General features: G+C 34.7%; 1 protein-coding gene across 7 annotated transcripts; it reads left to right on the plus strand.

The window, feature by feature from the left end:
- The first annotated feature begins 717 nt into the window (after positions 1–717).
- On the plus strand, positions 718–13,779 carry LOC140791840 (sterol 3-beta-glucosyltransferase UGT80B1). 7 transcript variants are annotated; one of them, XM_073142509.1, is made up of 15 exons: positions 718–1,004; positions 1,092–1,364; positions 2,672–2,823; positions 3,194–3,436; positions 4,637–4,748; positions 5,210–5,380; positions 6,237–6,300; positions 7,172–7,229; positions 7,320–7,497; positions 8,888–9,018; positions 10,844–10,946; positions 11,483–11,559; positions 12,468–12,515; positions 12,998–13,147; positions 13,277–13,779. In XM_073142509.1, exons 2-15 carry the CDS (start codon positions 1,133–1,135, stop codon positions 13,469–13,471), a joined length of 1,914 nt encoding a protein of 637 aa, XP_072998610.1. In that variant the 5' UTR covers positions 718–1,004; positions 1,092–1,132; the 3' UTR covers positions 13,472–13,779. The 7 variants fall into 7 exon arrangements, 6 of the variants coding, with proteins under 6 accessions (XP_072998610.1, XP_072998615.1, XP_072998616.1 ...); XM_073142510.1 differs by having other exon boundaries at positions 763–1,004; positions 1,125–1,364; XM_073142512.1 differs by having other exon boundaries at positions 770–1,004; positions 4,637–4,724.
- Positions 13,780–15,111: the final 1,332 nt, after the last annotated feature.

Consider the following 15,111-nt stretch of genomic DNA (forward strand, 5'->3'; position numbering starts at 1 on the left):
CATCTCCAAATCCCAACCCGATAAAATTATGCATAAGTTTTCTAACAAATTTATTATAAAAGGCTAAAATCTGGTGTCAATTTTATAGCACCTGTATGCACTTTACCACTAAAACCATTAGCTTATATATTTATAATCCATAATAAAACTGTCTCTCATTAATTATAATCGAGATCTGCCAAGTAATCTTGTAGATTATCAATTTGTATAACTACATTTCAGAGTTTTTGATGACTTTCAAATTTAATTTATTTTCTGAGTCTTAGGGGAAAAAAATGTCATATAAAACAACTTAGACTTTACATTTAACTTTCTTAGATAAATTAGATACCTACCGTAGGAAAAAAAGAAAATGGAACACTTAATATAGTCAAAAGCTCCTGCACTTCGCACATTATTCCACGTGACCTTTTCAGCCCGGAAAGGAATTTTTTGAAGCCATTTGCGAGAAAACCCTCGTCATACTTTATATTAGAAAGAAGTAATGCCGATGTATAAACGGTAGAATAACTGTGCTGGGCCTCGGATCTTGGAGTACAATCCACTGCTCCGCCGGTGTACGTTAAAATTGCTTCCTGAGTATATTATCCACTGTGAATGAAGGACCGGTCTGATCTCTGCCGTCCATTACAGTGGTACAACGTAAGCGACGGCGTCGAGGACTAATTCGTAATTTCGAGTCTTTCAGAAACTTTAGGCCCAAAACGCCATCTTTTCGGCGCCCAAATGCCTAATAAATTTGGCGGTCCTCTCCTCTCCTGTGGTCTTCGCCGCTCGTCGTCCACGCGAAACGGATCTTTGCTCAAGTTTCCCGTTTCCCTCCCTACGTATTGGCGTTTCCCTTTCATCTCTTGCCTCCCATTGCGATCGAGATTGGAGACCTGTGCGCGATACTCTCTTGATCGCTCCCTTGGTTACGCGGTTTAGGGTTTCCTAGGTTCTATATAGATACCTCTCGCTTTGATTTGACCGGTTGGTGGACGTGATTGCTTCTTGAAAGTTTGGTAAACTCTAACTCGTTCCTCTGTCAATCTTTTGATTATTGCATTTGGGCGGGTTCGAGCTCGAATAGTTGATATTTTGGATGCCAGACTGTTTATTTTAGGGATTTGATGCGACTGCAGTGGATGAGATGGCGAATAATGGGGTAATCGAGGGCTTGGAAGAGAGCGAGGTGGTTGAAGATGGCGACTTGGGGGAGCGAGGAGCGGTTTTGGAACCGGAAGTGGCAGCGGAAGGGAGTGAGAAAGAAGGAGGCGGCGGCTCTTCGGATGTCGATGCAGTCGTGGAGTTTGTTGTTAGTTCATTGGAGTCGAGGTTTTCTGGATCAAGGGAATCGGACTTTTGTTTGTCGCCGCCTGCAGGTTAGTTATACGTCGTGAATTAGTTCGTTCTCACGGTTACTTTAGTGTTGGAATTACTGCTGATTATGGTATAGGTTAGATTTAAAATGGTAACTGCTCATTTAGCGTCTTAAACATAGTCGAATGTTAAAGCTTCTTGCAGCTCGGTATCTACTTCTGGTTGTGCTTGGATTTATTGTTAACGCTGTTGAAACCTGCAGATGAGAAGGATATCATGAAGAAATTTTCTTGCTAGTGTTGACCTGCTTCTTAACGCAACATTCTGGAGCTCTCTTTCTTTTTCCTTTTTCCCCACACTATCTTTCTAAGTAAATAAACCATATCACCGAAGGGATCTTCAACAAAAAGGAGTCCAATGATATAACTTTCTTGCACTTATTTTGTTTAGGTTGTGTTAATTGAGCTCCAGATGCTTCTGCACACATCTGCTAAACAGAAAGCCTCACAATGGTAGCATGATAGTTGCATGTCAAACTTCTCCTCAGACACGTAATAAATAGAGAAAGGATTGTTGGGGTGTTTGCCTTGTCATTTTGTTTGAGATAGATGATCTATGCCATTAGATTGCATCTTTTTTTGCAGCAGAACACATTTTAGGAGCATGTTGTGGCACCTGATTATCCGCTCTGTTTGCTGTTCACGCATGAGCAATCCTTGACTATGGGTTGCAAATAAGCATCTCCAGGGGTTTGGTAGAGCACTACTTACAAGTCAATTGTTCTATCAAGCTGTGGAATTATTATGATGAATTGATCACTAGTATCATAACCTATATATTGATTCTGCATCATAAGGAATACAAAAACCATAGAGGTAAATGAAGCACAATGAAATATGTTATGTCTAGCAATTTTTACAAACATAAATTCATGACAAGTTGGCTGAATGGTGCAGAGTTTCATGTATAAATTCTAGGCATAATTTCTATCCACGTAATGTTTTTTTTTTTGATATGGTGTCAAATTATTATTTCTTTGACATTTCAATACGTGACACGAAATTCATATGTTCAATAAAATTCGCAAACAGTGAGATATGCTGATGTAATTCCATCCTTTTCGCTTTTATACTCAGTTTTAATTTTTCATGATACTACATTCTTGCTTCTTGGTTTACTGGGACTTTGCAAGTCTTTCCATTCTTCTTTCCTCCCTTGATTCTAAAGCCTCATCAACAATTCAACATTTATTCTAAAGTTTCTACAACTTGCTAAACTATGAGATATCTTAATTCATTTCCTATTTATTACAGTAGTTTATGTTTTACTCCCTTAGCATGTTGTTAATTGCTTGTGCTTGTAATTTCAGGCATGGAGTACTCTAAAACAATGCAAGTACAATCTCATAGTAATAATCGGTCATTCAAAGTTCAGGAGCACTTATTAACCAAATCAAGTACTGATAAGAAGGAATCTCCAAAGTACGACTTAAAGTTGGACAGGTTATCAGAAAGTGAGAAGGTAAACGTTTTCAGAATTAATCTGGTAATATCTATTTATATATGCAATTATAATCTAATATGTGTTCTTTATATTTAATTTTGAAATTGCACACGATTTTGTTGATTTTTGCTATGTTTGAATATTATCAATATAATTATGCAGTAACTGACACTGACATATTCTTCATTTTGTTGTTTGCTGTTCGTCTGCTTTAATATGCACTAATTTTTCCTTAGTATGTTTGATGTGTGAATAATTTGCATACCTGTACCAGAAAAATGGCCTTCGTGAGTTCATGTATTGTTTTGCTTCTCACACAATTTCCTTTGAAAAATTATTATTTTTTCCCACCAATTATGTAGCTAATAAACTGAATCATATCTTGCAGAAAAAGATCATCGAGAAGCTAGTGAAGATACAGAATGATGGTACGGTGGAGGTAAATGTAACTCGAAGTGCCCATGTTGCATCAGAGCTATTAGAGCTTGATGCTGTTGATTCCGCCTCGGTTGATATTGGAGAACCTGTCTTTGAGCATAACAAATCAGTCCCAAGACTGAAAATTGCAATGCTGGTTGTTGGAACTCGAGGAGATGTCCAACCTTTTATAGCATTTGCAAAAAGACTTCAGGCATGTTTATTTATATACTTTACTCTTACTGCCTAGCCAGCTGATTATCATATTAACCTAATCGATAAATGACTTTGGTAGCTTACGATGCTGAATGGATACATATTATATATATGTATATATGTATCTAGAGAGACGCTACAAATTTTATGGTAAAACTTAGGAAGAATGTTTTAACAGCTTGTTTTCTATTGAGTATATGATGTGATTCACAAGTCATCACAAGGTGGAGAGAGATTGAATACTCTCATCTTATAAGTTGCTACAGATCCCTAGAGTACTCAATGAATACACTATGGGAGGGAGGCTGGGAGGAAGAATGTGGAGGAGATTATGCATATTAGATAGATGATTGAGTCAGGGCTGAGAGCACTGCTTGATTTATCATCTCTCATTTTCATAATCCTCATGGCCTTAGATCACCCATGTTTGTGTGCCTTGTTTTTCTCTCCATTGAATGATGTCAGCTGGGAAAACCATCTAGAATCTCTGCTAAACTGATGGCATGTCGCAATCATGAAATTCTTGGAAGGGAAAGCCACCAGCCCAGTGCCTCACATTCTTTGAGTAGCTTCTATTTTAGAAAGATACAATTACAAGTGAACATCCTTGGTTTTTCACTACAATTTCCATATAAGTTCATCTTTATATTTTTGGGGTTCATACGTTATTTTCTCTAGCAGAATCTTGAAACTTACCTGTCATGGCACACTACCCGGAAGGATGGGATAATATGTTGGTCACATATTCTAATATAACATATGATTCTTAAGCACAAGATGGATCTTCACTATGTACTTTGTGGGGGTAAATCGGGTATGACCAATCCTGCAATTTTGACAGCATCACAGCATTGCTTTAAATGAAGGTTAATCCATATTGTAGAATTTACACTTTTCTCAACAAATATATAAGTCCTATGCATCCTGTCCTTAGTCTAACTTTTGATTTTTTTTTTTACCATCCTTAGATAGGATAGTTTATTTCAGAAATTGTTCGTGTTATGATGTTAGACTATCTTTTAAAGTACCACACATATAGAAGAAATACATTATATTCAATGCAATAGGTTTATAATCAGTGGCTGCAAGTGTGTCTACTATATGCACTGCTACGTTCTTTTTGAAACTTTTTCTTATCATACTTTCATAGTTTTGCAGAAAAAGTATCTAATTGTTAAATTAATCAATATTGTTGTAGGAGTTTGGTCATCATGTTAGATTGGCGACTCATCGCAATTTCCGTACTTTTGTGAAGTCCGCTGGTGTGGACTTCTACCCCTTGGGTGGTGATCCTCGAATCCTTGCTGGATGTACGATTTTTTATTCTCATTAAGATCTAGATTTTTTTTCCATCCGGTTTATAGTATTTCAACTTTTATCTTGAGCAATTATTTTTTCTTATCTTATCTTGTTTTACCAAGTGGTAATTTTTTACTATGTTAGACTTGATATTTTGTCAAGGGAAAGCTGCCAAAAAAGGCGAACTTAAAAGAATGTTAATGTCCAGGAAATCTATCAATCAAAATAGAATCTTAATTGTCCATCCCCGCTATTAGAAAAAAAATGATATTGGGTCTAAAGATGATTCTGAAAGGCTTATTTTAGCAGGTTAATGGTGCTGTTATTTTCTATATCTAATTACTTGTCTTATTTAATTTCAACCCAGCATTGTAGCTAGATACATCCATCTCTACTCTTGTTTACTGTTACTAATTTTATAAAGCTAGTGACAGACTGTGTACTTAATTAGTAATCCACATTGATAATACAGATATGACAAGAACCAAAGGTTTTCTGCTATCTGGACCAACGGAAATTTCTATACAGAGAAACCAGCTGAAGGAAATCATCTATTCCCTTCTCCCAGCATGCACTGAACCTGATTTGGATTCTGGTGCACCTTTTAGAGCTCAGGCAATTATTGCAAATCCTCCTGCTTATGGTGAGAATATATTATGAAATAAAATTTTTTGGTTCTATTACATTTTTCCCTGAGAATTCTTTATTCATCACAACATTATTTGTCATCTGAAAAGCAAATCAACAAATTGTGATTCCTTTAGATATAATTGATTTTCATGTCGATCATATAAATTAATAAGGCTCTTTCACTACCTTGCACTCCTTTAATATAACTTAATTATTAGCAGTTTTCCTTTAATTATGTGCTTGCTATATTTATCCATTCATAAGTTACTCTCTTTTGCCTTGTCTTGGAATATTCAGAAGCCAGTTAATCCTTTTGAAGCTATATACACATTGTTTAAAACTTTAAACATTCTTTTATTACAGAAGCTCTAGTCACCAATTGCTTGTTGGCATATTTTTGTGATGCAATCAGATTGCAAACCTCGGTTAAATAAGCTTCATTTCTTAAAGAAAACTGCATTTTATCTTGATTTATTGGAACTTCTGTTAACAGCATTTAGAAGTCGTGAAGTTAGGGAGACAATATACTATGTCTTGTCAGGAAGAAAAAGAGATACTTGTGAAATTCTTATAGGAACAAATCACTAACATAAACATGCCTTACAGTGTTCCAAAAATCACTACTCTTATTCTTGGAAAGCCACAAGATTTCATAATTGAGGAACTTTGTCCATCAGTTTTATAACTTTACTGAAATAACATGCTAGGAATAACAAATTGCTGAGGCTGAATTATTAAGAAATCCTTCCTTGTCATACAGATGAACAATTTTATTGTTTATAATGGCTCTAGCAATTCTTCAAAAACAAAACAAAGAGTTTACTGAACATTTTTTTTCTGGTTATTCTGATGTGTAATCATTCTTACAGGGCATGCACATGTTGCTGAAGCTCTTGGGGTACCTCTTCACATCTTCTTTACAATGCCATGGACGTAAGTCGATGTTAATCCTAAACAAAAATGAACTCGTTCAAACTTTTTTAATATTTTTTATGAAAACTATTCTATAGATGTTGCAGTCACATTGCCAATTTTAATGATGTGCTTCCTGTGGCGCTTTATTCATTCTGAAATGCTTAATGCGCTGAGAACATGGTGCCAAGTTCATTTGTGTGATCTCTTTAAATTGAGTTTGACAGTTATAGTTTAAAACCACTAGGAACATTCTTCTTTCTCCTACTCAGTTCCGTTCTTATTCAGGACAGAACAATTTTCAGAGAAGGAAATGCTTTGTGATTTTGCATGGGTTGGGTTTCTAATATTACTCAAGAAGTCGGGATATTGTAGACTTGACGAATGTGTTGAAGATGATCTGTTTGCATAAGTAATGAATGTTTTCATTGGAATGTTGTTTCATACAATTTACAGTAACTTTTATTGAAAACAGTCAAACCTATTCAGATTTCATGAGTCTTTTACTTGTACTGCTTATCTTGTTCAGATTCTCATGCCATATATTGCTTGACAGATACTTGCATTCGGGTCTAAAATTTTATATAGTTTATCGATCTGACTGCATGGACTGACCTGGTCTATCCGGGAAGGCCAGTTAATTTCCTCATTCTATGACTCTGCTTTTGCTGCTATTTCCGATGCTAAGTACCTTTTTCAAAGAGCCTACATGAAAATGATAGCAGACATTTTGTTCTACAGATGTGCGGCTAGCATTAGCCCATAGTATCTCACTCCGGCCAACTTCAACATCTATTTTTTCTTCTGCAATTTTTTGATTAAGCAACTACTACTGTCTTAGATGTATAATTTATTGGTAATACTGCATCTTATTGCTCATACTTATAGGCAGGCCAACTAATGATTTCCCACATCCATTTGCTCGGGTGCCCCAGAGTGCAGCTTACAGGGTACTCTCTCTCTCTCTCTCTCTCTGAATCTTCTTTTCCTTTTCCTTCATATAGACTCTCAATTAAACAATAATATTTTTTACTATTCAGCTATCGTATCTTACTGTGGACTTAATAGTCTGGTGGGGCATTAGGGGATTCATAAATGACTTCAGAAAAAAGAAGTTAAAATTGCCTCCTATTGCTTACTTCAGTACGTATCATGGATCCATATCACATCTACCAACAGGATACATGTGGAGCCCACAACTTGTGCCAAAGCCAAGCGGTAAGTTGGATTTTTATGGTATTTTTGGGTTCTTATATTTATGGAATTGATGCTAATTTGCTTAGCAATTCTTTCCTGAAATATTTTGAAGAGTTATTGATTTACAGATTGGTCATAGAACAAATGATGTCAGCTGAGATACGTTAAGTAATTTCTGTGAATATTCTGAATCAGAATCCACGTCACATTCATATCCTTGGCATCTCTCATGCATAGGACAATGTCCATTTATGATTTATGCTGTGTACTTTCAAGCCATACCAAGTCACTTATCTTGCACTTAGAAATTGTCCATTTTGTTCATAGTTCTTGCGCAGTTGGAGAACTTCTGGAAACACTAGGTTTTCTTTCACAGCGTTTTAAATTTTAATTATGAAAGTCATTTTGTAATTGCCATTTGTGGCCTAGGATAAACTATTATAAGTAAGAAGTACTTTGAGTTAATTTGTTAGTGAAATTGCACTTATGTTGGTTTTATCTTACATGTGCCTTATCTGCACATTTGTCATACTTTGACACTCATATTGCATCTGACTGGAATCTTTTCATCTCTTAGGGAGTTTAGAGGAGTTGGTATGTGATTGCATTTTGAGCTTAAGCTAGGAGCAATGAAATTTACTTTATAACTAGCCTTATAAGAATGGGATTTTTAGCCTCAATTTGCTCATGTAGGTATCTGGCATCGTCAGTTGAATTCAGGTGCATAATTTAAGATCTTTTCATGGAGCATTCCACTTGTTCATAGCTAAATAGATAATGGAAAAAAGGCCTGAATTATGATTCATTTAATTGTAACACTTCACGTTGATTGGTAACAATTGCATGGCGATTGGATGATAATATCCGGGGAATGTTGTTTAAAAATTAGAAGTTGTGGTAAGTTAATGCAAGAGGCTAATTAGGGACTGATTGTGTACTCAATACAAAGAGTAACACCAAAAAAAAAATTGCAACATGATTTTGAGTTTGTTTAAGGAAAAAAAGGAAGAATCTTATTTTAATGTCTTTTGGAACTGCAGGCTCAAAGGGTAATGACTATATGTAAAAGCAACCGTGAAGGATTCCCATTGAATTCAACATTAAAACTTTAGGGCAAATAGCATATGTTGATCTGTTTTTCCTTCTGGTATTTCTAATAACTTAGACATCTCAAAATTCCTTAAACTAGCATTAAACATGATTTTGAATAATGTGGGTCATGTTTTACATAGAAGAACTTGCTATGAAAACTAATATGTTGAAGTTCAAGTTCTGCTCCCTATACTCATTTATTCATTGAGGTGATAGATATTCTTGTGTACAGTGCAATGCACAAAAAAATTAATAATTTTCTTCTTTCATAATTCCCTTTTTTTTCTGATTTGACTACGTTTTTCCATGCTTTTTGCAGATTGGGGCTCTTTAGTAGATGTTGTTGGTTATTGCTTTTTGAACATGGGAACAAAGTACCAACCACCAAGGGAGCTTGCGCAATGGATCCAGCAAGGACCAAAGCCTATATATATAGGGTTTGGTAGCATTGTATGTAACTCTTGCTAACAAACTCCATAGCCATTATCAGACAGTCAAAAAATCAGTAGCTTTCTCAGATTTCCATACAATCTTGTAACTTTTGAGGAGATGTTTAGTCCCAATGATTTCATCTTGCTATAAGAGTAGAAGACACGATAAGCAAGTTGTTGGAAATAGTTTGTTTTGCGCTCCTATTTTAAGTTTTAACTTAACAGGCTAGTGTTTCTGTTAGGGTGAGAATTCTTGACGAAAAATAGACAAATCCCCCTTTTTCATTTGTCAGTTACAAATTATTTTGCTATAGAAATATGGGAATTGGGAACATCTAGATATATGTTTTGAATATTAAGAATGCAGTTATATGTGGTATCTTGAACAGCATTGGTAGAATGTCAAAAATGCATACTGCATATTAGATGTTTGAGAGCAACACTAGCAGCTTAATTGAAAAAGAAAAAAAAAAAACATCTTTTCAAGATTGCTGTGCCATTTAATTTGACTCTACCACATTCTTCAGATTAATTAATTTATCCTGGCATCAGCAACTCTTGAAGATTTGTTAAGTTGATTGTCATATAAGTTGGATTTTTTTTCTGTAAAAGGATCCATGTTATCTTATTTCTTTTGAGAAATAATCATAGCTTTTTATAATTTTATTAAATTGGGATCACTTTATAATCATTGATTCCCTTACATTTCATACTTCTTAATCCAAACATGGTATGATTTTTTGATATCACATAAGAGTAGTCTTTTTCTTTATTTATCGAATAAATGAACCGTACCTGGTCAATATGGTCAGATAATATGTAGGTATGATATGGATATATGAGCAGTCTCTCACTTTCATCAAATAAGTTTGTAGTGTACTTCTTAACTTTCTTAGCATATCTTGATGTACACACCTGGGTCATAGTTTATTTAGTGTTTTAAGGTTGACGGACAAATTTAGAATTGAAATATACTTACAGTTTTCTCTTTTTCTGTGTCCATGTTGCAAAAGAACAAATCGTACGAAAATTTGGACATTACTGACTAACTAGAGAAATCCACTGATTTGCTTTCAAAACCTGAATCTAGCTCAGCAGCCTTTTATTTGTTCTGATTAAACTTTGATTTGTTTATGTTATATCCTCTTATAATGGAAACTAGATAAATGTACTACCTAAGAGGGGAATATTTTCCAGAATATTTTGCCAACAAGGGCTGCATGTCATGAGATAGTAGAACAGGATGGGTTGTGAAGTATTCACTGCAGAACTCCTATCAACAACTGGACAAATGAACAGGGATAGTTCAACATGATGTTGTGATATGGGAATGTTGCTCGATGATATTTTAAGGACTAGGTTACCTTCTCTTCATCAAATAAGCTGATGAACAAAGACTCCACACAAATATATTGTGATCTGTATATGTCAACGGGTGCCCAAGAGCATGACCATATACCGAGGAAAACTATATTATCTGATCTAAATTCTAAACGTAGATTTGTAGGGATATAATGAGGTTTTCATTACATGTAATGACCTTGTAGCACTGTTGCAGTACCAATTTGCCATGATGGCATGATTTTGAAAAACAAATAACTTTGTCATTCTAAGAAAATATCCAAAGACTTTTTTTAAGTTTGCTTTTAGCTGATATAAAGGATTGTTCTGAATCATAGCAGATGAATAAACACTGCAGATGGGCAAATGTCTATAGCACAAATATTTGGCCCTTTGGAAGATAGACAACACTTTTTTCTTTCTTGTGCATTGCACCATGAGCTTGAATATCTAGCATAGCTGTAATTGATATATTATGATTGAGTAATTTGGTGTTTGTGAAGCCTCTTGAAGATGAAAAGAAGATAACGGCCGTCATTTTAGATGCCCTGAAAGAAACAGGACAAAGAGGTATCATTGGCCGCGGATGGGGAGCTCTTGGCAGCTGTAAGTGTTCTGTGCTTCAGTATTCAATTGTAGTGTGATTTCCTTGTTTGGACAAATTTAATATATTAGTATCCAGGAGGGTTAATTTGCTAGTAATCTTGTCTGTTAATCATGATGATATATTAGATGGATTTTCTCGCAGAAATCAAAATGATTTATGGTTTTTGAATGCCAATTATATGATATATTTTAAATCATTTATTGTTCCATTGCATCATTATTGGCGACCTTTGATGATTTATTGCGCATCATAATTTGTGTCCCTTCTTTTTGGTTCAGTAGCAGCAAGTTGAATCTTTTGGGTTAACGTCTAGTTGCCTCACAGTGATGCCTTGAACATAAGTTTTTGGATTGTTATGGAATCTACATCTTATCCTATTTCTGACAATTATATAAAGATTTTCTTGTCTATATAAAATTTATGCTAATATCTTGTATGCTTTTCTTCTATCAAATGATATAGTGATTAGTAGCCTTTAATTAATTATTTTCAATTTTTTCACATTATGCATTCTCCATCTAATTCACGAATGCAGTTTCTGAGGTTCCAGTAGGTGTTTATCTTCTTGAGGATTGCCCCCATGACTGGTTGTTCCCTCGGTGTGCAGCGGTGGTGAGCTCTAAAGTTTGTCTATCTATATTTGTTTGCATGATGAGATAACATTATGTGCATAAAACAACTGCCTGATGTGCTAACAATTCACTAGTAAAACAAAGAAAACTCTTTCCAACACTTCAAGCTTACCTCACCTTATGTTAGTCTTCATCAAAGTTTCTTGAACCATTAAGTTGACTTATCTGACTCCAAGGTGGTTTTTGATCTTAAAGTAATTCAGTTGCCTTTATGGGAAAGTCTTAATCTGGGTAAGGGTTGCAGAAGTGCTGATGTAGTCTCCTGCTACTGTCAATTTATCGAACTGTACGAGTACTTATGTACATTAATGTATTGAAAAGTAGAATATGAAAATTCTAGACAATAATAAGCTGTTATATGTTGAAGGATTGATTAAGAGTTGAAATAAGATGCCTATGGAATAATTTTGATCTGTAATTTCTTGATGTGGCATGGAATTATTTCCAGTATGTATTTTTTAATGGCCATTATATAACTGGAGTAACTGCCCTCACATATTTTTTTTCCAGCATTCATCTCACTTCTGTTATTGCCTGTTGTATGGGGCTATAATAGATAAAAGTAGCTGTTATTAGTTATACCAGATTTTGTTCTTATAAAAACTATTAAATGACATTTATATTCTGATGAGTCATACTGACCATAACTGTTACACTGTAATGGTATATTATGCTTGGATTTTTGCTACGAACTGGTTAGGTGGTTCTTTAGTGCATATTGTCAGGCCTGAGCCTGTTAATCTTTAAATTATATCTTCTTATTCGCTTATCATGTTTACATAGGCCAAGTTAACAGAATTAGCAGGACAAGCTAATTCTGAAATGCCTCCTTAACTTTAATTGTCTTTGAGTCTCCTCTTACTGATAGTTTTGCTTTTAAATGATCAGGTGCATCATGGTGGTGCTGGTACTACAGCTGCAGGGCTAAGAGCCGGGGTAAGAATTTTTTAGACACTTTCCTTGTTTACACTTAGTTGCTTTATACGCAGATTAGACTACATGATCTCTGGTAAATCTTATCGGACCATATAATCTGAATATCCAATCAAGACTTTGCAAGAACTCATGTTGCTTCGTTCTTCCGAAAACAGATAAAAGAAGTATTAAGCAAACTGTGGGCATCGGATTCAGCAAGGTGACAGTTTAGTGGATATTCAACTAGATTAAGATGACAATTTTAGTAGTTGTAAACTGATGTCCAAACAGCATGCTCTAGCACTATTACATATGACTTGAACAACCAGCAATAAATCAGTATATAAAACCGGTTAGGCAAACACAGTGTAATGCCTTGTAGTCAGAAAAAGGCTTGACGGTTGCCTTGTTGAAGTTGTTTAGACCATCGTTGATTTTTTTGACTTCTGTGCAGCCTGCTTCTCCTTTAGCTTCTCTTTTAGCACTTCTTTTTTTACTTGCAGTGTCCAACTACCATCATACCTTTTTTCGGAGATCAGTTTTTCTGGGGTGATAGGATTCATGGGAAAGGAGTGGGACCTGCACCAATTCCCATATCAGAGTTCAATGTAGAACGTCTTTCGAATGCTATAAGATATATGCTTGAACCTGAGGTAATGATAATCAATGATCATATTGTTTTTTCTTTTTTTCTTTCAGCCTGCTTTTTTAAACTCTTAAAAGCTTGAAAGAAGTGGCGTTCACAACTTGGATCTCATCTTTGGTTTTCTTAATGTCTGAAGGTTAAATCACGAGCGCTGGAATTAGCAAGAGAAATAGAAAACGAAGATGGTGTTGCAGGTGCTGTAAATGCATTCCATCGCCATTTGCCCCCAGAATTACCTATCCCTCCTGCCCCCGCAGAAGACCTTCCAAGCCCACTCCAGTGGCTTTGTCAAGTCATTGAAAAATTTTGCTGTCATCCATTCACCTCATAGCCATCTTCTGAAATGTAGATGTAAATTGCATATCCTTATTTTTATCTGCTTTCACCGGTCATCATTTTTTGTATTCTCATTCATTCCCCTGTGAATATGAGCAATAAGAAGGTTGTTTGGTTTTTGTTTTGTTTTTCCTTTTTTTTTTTTTTCTTTTGAGTTAGTTGAGTGTTGCATGGCTTTATAGGTTCTGGCACGGTGGATAGCTTTTCTTGTAATGTCTAGTAATGTTCTAGACGTTTAGAGAACTAAACTCCACAATTAATTTAAATATTTAGTTTGCAATAAATATGATCATATTTCCTTCCTACTGTTATTTCTTGAAATTTGCAGTTTAATAACCAGCTCGCGTTCTGTGGTTTAAACCTACATTAAATGTACCTTGGTTTGATGGAAATACCTTTTAGCATCCTTTATATTGCCATCAGGTTTAAGAAACTGATGCCGTGGAAGTGACCATGCAATGATTATTTTCCTGCCTCATTTTACTTCAATGATTCACTAATGTACACAAACTTCTACAGCGATAGGGGTAAAGAACTCTTCCAAAATGCAAAAGTGGAAACAGGTACTGCTTTCTACTTTCAATTTGAAAACTGAAACCTTTATACGGTGTTTACGCTTACATTCTTCTTTTGACCAAACCAGCTCGGTCTCAGATTATATTTGCTAAAATGGACTGTCCTCCAAATGTAATGTTTAAAATGGCATATTTTACTGTAGTTGTTAGTTAAAACGTTTACAAATTATGTTTTATTTTTAGATAGAAATGCCAACAAATTTAGTATTTATATTTATAAATTAATAAAATAAAATGTTAATTTTATTAGCAATTTATATACGTAAAACACTAAGTTTATCAATAATTTATTTTAAAATGTTTAGATAAAGCACTAATAGATTCAATTAAGTCTGTATTTTTTTTTGCCGCACATAAAATGCTGGTCATATCGGTGTCTCATAAGAAGAAACTCTGAACTTATTAGTATTTTTATCGACAACTTTAATTAAACAGAATTATTTTAGTATTAAGCTTAAAAAGTGGTTTATTTCGTTAAAAAAAATATTAAGAATGAGGGCTAGTTTGGTCAAAAACTCTAGACTAGAAAAAGCGTTACTCTTTCCTTGCTTTTTGTGCCTGCTATATTTATAAGGAGTCTCTTCTGGTTGTTATTTATTTATATATTCACGTGGTTGGACGACTGGGCTGGCATTAAATTTCGTGCTTGACTGTCCTCTCCTCTATCTCCATATACGATATACGTCTCCCTCCAGAATGAGATTTTTTACAAGTTTAAAAAAAAAAAATAAGAAAATAAATTTAGGTCTTTAGCTTCTGCATTGGGTTTTGTCCATTGAGGATTAGTGATTCAAGTTGTAAAGTTAATCGGCTAACTCTGGCCACTCACAATTCCCCATTTTACCACATGATTGAGGGTTGACCATATTGTCAACATGATTTACATCCATTTACTTTGATGATATATAATTTCCGAAAAATTAAGTAAAATGTTTTCTTTTTCTGAAGAACTCTTCTATTTTCCTTTGAATAATTTACACATTCGTAGGATATATATTAGGCAAATAATTAAATAATTAGGTTAGACAACTGAGTCGATCACTGTAATTCAAATCTAAAC

This window comes from Typha latifolia, chromosome 7 (assembly GCF_019914945.1).
Source record: "Typha latifolia isolate L0001 chromosome 7, TyphaL0001v2, whole genome shotgun sequence".
NCBI classification, from domain to species: Eukaryota; Viridiplantae; Streptophyta; class Magnoliopsida; order Poales; family Typhaceae; genus Typha; species Typha latifolia.

Bases quoted from the DNA above. Each gene is read 5' to 3' on its own strand.
- LOC140791840 (XM_073142509.1), top strand. From the start codon at position 1,133: ATGGCGAATAATGGGGTAATCGAGGGCTTGGAAGAGAGCGAGGTGGTT. The intron at 3,437-4,636 runs GCATGTTTATTT...ATATTGTTGTAG, and splicing joins CATTTGCAAAAAGACTTCAG to GAGTTTGGTCATCATGTTAG. The intron at 12,516-12,997 runs GTAAGAATTTTT...TTTTACTTGCAG, and splicing joins CTGCAGGGCTAAGAGCCGGG to TGTCCAACTACCATCATACC.